Raw genomic sequence first — 8,347 nt, 5'->3', positions numbered from 1 at the left:
TCAAGGTGCTTAAAAAAGTCACCACATGGCAACTTAAAAAGTCAACCCATCTTCTCCTTTTATATATAGTAAAGTAAGGTAAGATAAGATAAGATGGTACTTGTTGAGGAATATGTGTGTGTACGTGCATGTGTATACATATATTTATATATATACATTATACACACACACATATATAAATATATGCATATATACGTGTGTGTGTGTGTGTGTGTATATATATATGTATGTATGTATATATACACATATATATGTATATATATATACATATATATATATGTGTGTGTATACATATATATGTATATATATGTGTGTGTGTGTATATATACATATATATTCCTCGAAAGGATACACATGGGCCGGTATATATATATGTTTGGGGGGGAAAGTTTTTTTTTACTAGCACCGGCCAGCTAAAGTATATTTTTTACAATATGAGTGAAGAGTGTAGATAAGGAGGTCTGTTGGATTGGCCCCCGATGACCTTGGCCCTGGTTTGAGCGAAACTGAAGGCTGTTTCCCCGATTGACAAGCTGGTTTCTCTGACACAGGAAACTGACGGCAGGTGCAAAGTATCCGAACCCAGTTTTAGGGTTTCGCTGTGGAAATCTAGGGTTTGGCGAGCTAGGGTTTCATCCAAGATCTAGTGTCTGCCGGCTCAAGAGAATTAGGGAATTAGGGTTTTTCTCGGCAAGACGGGTTTCCGCACGGATTTAGGGTTTCTGCCGGCTCAAGTGGAGACATGGCTGCCCCAATGGTAGCCGCCGGTTCGTCGTCTTCGCCGCTCGCAAACACCATTGCCAGCAGCTCTTCCGTCTTCCCCATTCATAACAGCACCGGTAAGATGAATCATCGCTCCCGCTCCTCTGGCTTCTCATCTGCATTTCAGGGAATCTCTGTAAATGGAAGCTCCTCATCCTTCACCGCAACATGGCTCCGCTCGAAAGCTCTCCTGCCTCCTGTGTCCGCCCGCCTGACTAGTGAAGCCAAAACTGCAGAGGACGGAGAAGAAACCGTCGTCCAGGGTTTCGATTTCAAAGGCTACATGAAGGCCAAGGCCATTGCAGTGCACATAGCGCTCGAGCAGTGCGTGCCTGTCCGCTTTCCAGAGAAGATCCACGAAGCCATGCGCTACTCTCTCCTGGCCGGTGGCAAGCGTGTGCGGCCAGCGCTCTGCATTGCTGCCTGTGAGCTCGTCGGAGGAACAGAGGCCATGGCCATGCCTTCGGCATGTGCTGTGGAGATGATCCATACCATGTCACTCATTCATGATGATCTGCCCTGCATGGACAATGATGACCTCAGACGGGGGAAACCTACCAATCACAAGATTTTCGGTGAGTTTACAGCAGTACTAGCAGGCGACGCACTCCTTGCCTTTGCATTTGAGCACATAGCTAGGGCAACCAAGGGGGTTCCTACAGATAGAGTTGTCAGGGTTATTGCAGAAGTTGGCAAAGCCATTGGTCCGGAAGGCTTGGCAGCAGGCCAGGTTGTTGATCTGGCGAATGAGAAGAACCCTAGTGTGGATCTTGAAGTGCTGGAGTACATTCACCTGCACAAGACTGCAGCGTTGCTGGAAGGCTCCGTTGTGATTGGAGCAATTTTGGGGGGTGCTTCTGAAGACCAAATTGAGAAGCTTCGCTTATTTGCACGGTGTAATGGTCTGCTCTTCCAAGTCATAGATGACATTCTGGATGTCACAAGATCCTCAGAAGAGCTTGGGAAAACAGCAGGCAAGGACTTGCTTGCAGACAAAGCTACATATCCAAAGCTCTTAGGGCTGGATAAATCAAGGGAGTTTGCTCAAGAGTTGAAGCGCCAAGCTCTGGAGCAGCTAGGTGGTTTCGATAAGGCAAGGGCTGCCCCTTTGTTTGGGCTGACACAGTACATTGCTAGTCGTCAAAACTAGATCTGGGGAGTTTGGCAGATCAGCATCATCTTGCTTGGTTTTCAAAGAGATGCTAGCTATGTGCATGTGTGTCTACAAATTCTTCCAAGCAAGATCATACATGTTATTTCTTGCGTCTAGCAAGTGATTTGGATTATAATAGAGGCATAATACCTATATGTGTGGAGAAGGTATTGCAGGACCTTCTGTAAGTTAGACCAATCTAGATGTCTGCACGAACCTTTTTTCTTGAGCATTGACTCAGTTTAAAGACACTTACATATGTGTGTGTGTGTGTGTGTGAGAGAGAGAGAGAGAGAGAGAGAGAGAGAGAGATTGCTCAAGTCTTCTTACAACGCTGGTATAGCAAGCCTGATGTTTGTAACACTTACATTTGGCTTGGTGAGTTACAAGATGTTTTGATGCAGAATTGCTAACCACAATCATAGCTGGTTATTCTTCTACTGTTCTCAAATGTTTCGAAGGGGGGTGTGTGTGTGGGTTGAACACTGCCTTCTTGTTGTGTTTCAGCACACAGAAGACATTTCCTGCTTAAACAGTGTGTCTAGTACATAGTTGGTTTGTCGAGGAAGAGGAGATGTCTGCATAAACCTACTGCAGGTATAACCTGCAGATGGATGCCATTACCCATCCGTTTGGGATCAAAGCCTTCTCAACAGGCTCCCATTTTGATGCCTCTGCTGTTCACCCTTAGACCTGTTGGTCATGGCTGGGCTGTTTTTTGGTCTTTTGTGTTAAAATTTTTTGCATGCATCTCAAGTGAGGTCGGCCAAGTCCATTTGTGGATATATAAGCACCCTAGCTCCATTGTAAAAATTCATCTAATTCATTGCTGTTGTGCTGGTGCGAATACTCTCTCTCTACCTCTCTCTAGTGTTTGTGTACCCTCTCTCTCCCTTTTCTTTGCCTGCGTTTTCTCTCATCCTCTCTCCCGTAGCGTTTTCTCACTAACGCAATACTGCTTCCGCATTGTCAACTTTGACATGGTATCAGAGCCAAGGCACGTCAATGCCTAGGGGACCGGAGCACGAGGAGAAGGCAGATCTCGGTTGCGTTTCTCAGCCTGCAGAAGAGCGATTGATCATCGCAAGAAGCACCCTTGGACCAGCATTTTTGCTATACGAGGGAGGCTGATTGGATCTAGCAGCGTTTTCATCGCGGAGAACCCCTTCAAATCTGTGTTTTTCAGCCGGAGGAGTGCTGTTGATTTTCAGCGTGAAGTTGGACGAGATTTGGGCTACGTTTTTTTTGGAGAGGTGGATCGGATTGATGAAGGAGATGGGTCTCCCGTGTTCGAGCAAGGACGACAAACTGAATGGCGACAATTATGCGCATTGGAACTTGATCATGAGGCTATGGTTTAGTAGAAAAGGCTTATGGGACATTGTTGATGGCTCGGAGGAACGTCCCTGAAGGGATAGCAATCGGTTCACACGTCTTCAGGAGGAGTTTCTCAAATCTCTTGTGGATTGGGATGCTCACAATGCGAAGGCGATGTCGGCGATTGTAGAAATCTCTCACCAAGGGAATTTCCCTTGCCATACAGACTTTGAAGATTACCAAGGAAATGTGGTCAAAGCTTGCAGGAATGTTTGATCGAGACTCAGCAATGCGAGCAGTAACCCTTCTCAGCCAGTTGTTTTCCATTAAGTTTGAAGCCCGGACCTCTATGCCTTCATTTCTAATGAAGGCAAAGGTTATCCATGATCAGTTATTGGCTATGAATAGTGCGTTAACTAGTACCCAGTTAGCTGCCTTGGTTCTTACGAAGTTACTTGAGGAGTACGAGATGGTCTGGAGGGCATTACGCTTACAAGTCATGAAGGAAAAGCTGGAATTTGATGATCTCAGCTCTTTTCTCATTGAGGAGGAAGCAGTGCTCATTTCCCAAGGCAAGATTCGAGTTCCGAAGGATGTAGAATCGGCACATGCTGCATCGAAATCCAGTAAGTGCGGAAAGCGAGGGCATTTGGCTCGGGATTGCAAATCCAAAGTTAAAGCTCAAGGCTCGACGAATGACAAAGGCAAGCCAAAGCTGACGAGGATGACGGTGCCAGTGATACTACCAGGGATGATACGGCTTTTGCCGGTGTGGCGAGGACTACACTGGCACGTGCTCCAGCATTCTAGCTTGGTGGATGGATGCTACCACGTGCTTCAGCCAGAGAGAGGCATGTGAGTGGCAGAGAGGGGCAGTCTGTGCTCCCGTTTTGACGACTTGGACCCGTGTGTCGGAGTTCAATTTCTGGGTGTTTAGATCCGTGTGTCGGAATTCAAAGCACTAGGCATCTGGCAAGGAACCAACATGGCATATAAAACACTATGGATGTGCTGTAGTCATTCATTGTTGTTTTCGGATTATGGACAGGGTGTGTACCAAAGTTCATTATCTTGTGGAGTTTTTTGGATGTGATGTGTTCACAGTTCATGAATGGGGATTCTTGGATGTAGTGTGGTCTACAGCTCAATGTTCTTTGAGGCAGTTGATGCTGAGGATGGCATTTTTGGTGGTGACAAGCTGGTGGTTGCAAATCCGAGGTGTACCTGGTGGTTGGCCACTGCTGGGTGGTCCATGGTAGCTTCTTCATCGACTTGGTATTCCTACTTATGACCACTATGAGCTGTAGAGAGGGTGTTAAAATTTTTTGCATGCATTTCAAGTGAGGTCGGCCAAGTCCATTTGTGGATATATAAGCACCGTAGCTCCATTGTAAAAATTCATCTAATTCATTGCTGTTGTGTTGGTTCGAATACTCTCTCTCTCTCTCTCTCTCTCTCTCTCTCTCTCTCTCTCTCTCTCTCTCTCTCTCTCTCTACCTCTCTCTAGCGTTTGTGTACCCTCTCTCTCTCTTTTCTCTACCTGCGTTTTCTCTCATCCTCTCTCCCTTAGCGTTTTCTCACTAACGCAATACTGCTTCCACATTGTCAACTTTGACATTCTGACCCCTTGGACGACTGTTTGTTCTGTTTTGCTGATTCCTTTGGTTGCGGTGTCTGATGGCAGCTCTTTTATTTATGTAGTGTCTTCAAGTGTATTTTGTTTGCGGGCTTGTTTTCTCCTCCTTGGTCGTTTCCTTTACTGGCTCCTTGGCCTTGCACTAGGCTATGCTTCAGTTGCTGTGTTCGGTTACCCTTGTGCATCTAAGGGCTTCCTTTTTCGGTTTGGTCTACTGGCTTCTTGTCTGTGCCTGTGCCTTTTCTAGCTATATCATCTAGATTCAGGTGAAGATTAAAGGTTACATGGTATATTTGGGGAATGTGTAAGTGTGAATTGTGGAGATGGGTGATCTTATGGATGAGATCTTATTTCTCTGGTGGTGTATATTCACTTCTCTATATTTATAATAACTATTCTGATCTTTATTATTTTATGTCATGCTTTCTTAACTTGAATATCTAATAGTGATTTTAAGCCCTTGATAGTTAGTATAGGTTCACTTGCGATAAATAAACATTAGTGGATCTTTTAAAAAAGCTAATCATGGTCTAAAAGAAATAAATTTTTCATCTAACTTGTTAAAATATGTATGATGTGTAATGTTTTCCTTTTCCAAAATAAGATAAAAGTATTTCAAGAATATAACTCAATCCATGATTTAAAATCATGAAAGTTATTTGGAGTACTTGAATCTTTAAGTTACCTAATAAAACACAAACATCATAATTAGAAAGGTATGATCTGATTTCAAGTTCAATTTGAGTGTACCAAATCAAGATATTACAGATGGTGAATAATATATAACTAACAAAAGTTTTTTACAAGAGGGTAGAGGTTGTTAAAGCTAGAACTAATCTATTGTTTTTATAATAAGTGTATACTTAACTTAAACGTTAAGTCATTTAGACTTATAAGGATATATATAATTATGTACCATCTAGAATGCTTGTTTTTTAAAATAAATATTATGCTAGACTTAACCACAATGTTCAAGTTGTTTGATTTGAGTATAAATTTCACCCGATTTCAATATCGTATGATGCAAAATTTATGAGCATGTCCAAACCATTTGATTTTTGAAATTTTTGAAATTTTTGAAAATATGAACCACTCATTTTTTGCCTCTTGAGTTCAAAAAGTGAGCGGGTTGAAAACATAAAAGTAAAAAGTCTAACTTTTACTTTTTATAAAAGTTAATATTTAAACTTTTTATAAAAAGTAATATATATTTGAATAATTAAGGTAAAGTTAGAAATATGTAATTACATTGTTTTGGTGTCTCTTTAGAAATATGGTTTGTAGCATATAATTTTTACTACAAAAGTGTTATACTTTGTTCCAATCCCTACTCATTCACAGTAAGGCAGGAATAAAATGTAATTTGTCGTGTGAAACTTATCTTGCTCGTAATCTCAAGTTTCTTGAAGTCTGTAAGCCCAAATAGTTATTGAGGCTCCACTCTCCTTGAAATCTCTTTGCCAAGATGTTGTCATGGAAGTTGCATGCTCCACCCACAAGGCCTTGCACTTTTTACTCTGTCTCACAAGAAGTAAAGAGGAAGATGCACCTAGAATGAACTCTCACAAGAAGCACAGAGAAACATGTACCAAGCATAGCACACCTTTACTCTCGCACACACCATAAGAGGGAACATTATGAGAAAATGTCTGTATAGAACTTGCCCTTATTCACACTTAGGTGCAAAAACTCAAAAGTAAATAGAGCTTGGACATGGCCAGTTTCTCATAAAGACTACATCTGTTTAGAGTGCCATTACATATTATTGCTTACTCTCATATGTAGTGAAGAGTCCATAGAATGGGATTAACATCTCCCCTTACTTGATAAGATGGTAATCCCATAGAATGGGATTAACATCTTCCCTTACCTTGTCCTCACGAGTCTATCTACATCTTAGAAGCTGAATCTTGATGGGAGTGTCGATAGTAGTTCTTCCGCTCTTGCAACTTGTTGCTCTCCGAAGTCCAAGCTTGAGCCTCTTAAAGTCTACAAGTCCAAGCTTGAGCCTCTTAAAGTCTACAAGTCCAAGTAGTTATTGAAGCTCCACTCTGCTTGAATCCCGCCTCTTTTAAGTTGTCACCGAAGTTGTATATTCCACCTGCAAAAAGGACAATCACTTCTCTCACTTTTCACACACACACACACTCACACAAAGCAAAGAGGAGCATGCACCAAGAATAGCATACCTCTACTCTCAACTCTCACAAAGGAGGATTGTGTTCTTACATTATGAGAAAATGACTTATTTACAACTGGCCTTTATTCGCATTTGGGTCCTAAAAACTCAAAAGTTAACTAAATAGAGCCTGGAACATGACCAACTTATCATATAGATTACAAGGTGTATACTCCACCTGCAAGGAAAATCACTCCCCTCACTATTCACCTACACTCCTTTCACTCTTCTCTCTCTCTCTCTCTCTCTCTCTCTCTCTCTCTCTCTCTCTCTCTTACATACACACACATACACACACGCGCGCACACACGTTCTCTCTCTTTGTCTCTCTCTCTCTCTCTCTCTCTCTCTCTCTCTCTCTCTCTCTCTCTCTCTCTCACACACACACACACACACACACACACAGAGGAAGTAAAGAGGAACATGCACCAAGAATAGCACACCTCTACTTTTAACTCTCACACACATACACTCCCACACACATACACCACAAGTAAGAGCAAGTAGATAGCATAAAATAAATTGATACACAGGGGGATTGTGTTCTTGCATTATGACAAAATAACTTACACACAAATGGCCCTTATTCACACTTTTGCGCTAAAAACTCAAAACTTAACTAAATAGAGCTTGGAAATGGCGAGTTTTTCATGAAGATTACGACCGTTTAGAATACCATTTCACGACACTTATTGCTCTCATATGTAGTGGGAAGTAGCTGTTAACCCATAGAATGGCATAAACATCTTCCCCTATCAAACACACAAGATTTTGTCTAGGGTTTGAAAGTCGAATCACTAACGAGAGTGTGCTAGTAGTAGTTCTTGCACTCTTGCAACCTACAAAGCGTTTGTATTCTTTAAAGGTTTGGTGCATGTATGCAGGCAACATCGTTGATGGTAGTAATACATGATTACTCTTAGCTATAGACCTCTTAGCAAGTTCTCTCTCTCGCTCTCTACTCGTCCCTATTTCTGTTGTCTTTCTTCTTGCCTTCTTTTCTCCTTTTATGGTTGCCATGAGGGTTTCAATATCCATCACGAGTGCCTTGCCCTACCTCTGTTGTCTTGAGGGTTGCCATGGGAGTTTCACGAGTGCCTTGCCCTACCTCTGTTGTCTTGAGGGTTGCCATAAGGCTTTCATGAGTGCTTTGCCATACCTCTGTTGCCTTCATGCCTTGTATGGGCCTTGGAGACTGCATTTTCTTCCAGCACATATTATGGCAATGGAATACATCTGGATAGAGGTATTTGCAAACCCTTTTAGACTAGTAACTTTCAATTTCCTATGTACATATGGA

General features: G+C 42.3%; 1 protein-coding gene across 1 annotated transcript; it reads left to right on the top strand.

Moving 5' to 3' along the window:
• The first annotated feature begins 435 nt into the window (after nt 1-435).
• Nucleotides 436-2,171, top strand: LOC147604083 (geranylgeranyl pyrophosphate synthase, chloroplastic-like). The gene has a single exon (XM_086795418.1). The coding sequence runs from the start codon at nt 743-745 to the stop codon at nt 1,910-1,912; it is 1,170 nt and encodes a 389-aa protein (XP_086651544.1). The 5' UTR covers nt 436-742; the 3' UTR covers nt 1,913-2,171.
• The last annotated feature ends 6,176 nt before the right edge of the window (nt 2,172-8,347 follow it).

Source organism: Cibotium barometz, chromosome 62 (genome assembly GCF_041138505.1).
Source record: "Cibotium barometz isolate CiBa-2024 chromosome 62, ASM4113850v1, whole genome shotgun sequence".
NCBI lineage: Eukaryota > Viridiplantae > Streptophyta > Polypodiopsida > Cyatheales > Cibotiaceae > Cibotium > Cibotium barometz.
The sequence above is the reverse complement of the archived record's forward strand: the minus strand, read 5'-3'. Positions and strand labels throughout refer to the sequence as shown.

Coding starts and splice junctions, on each gene's coding strand:
- LOC147604083 (XM_086795418.1), top strand. CDS start 743: ATGGCTGCCCCAATGGTAGCCGCCGGTTCGTCGTCTTCGCCGCTCGCA.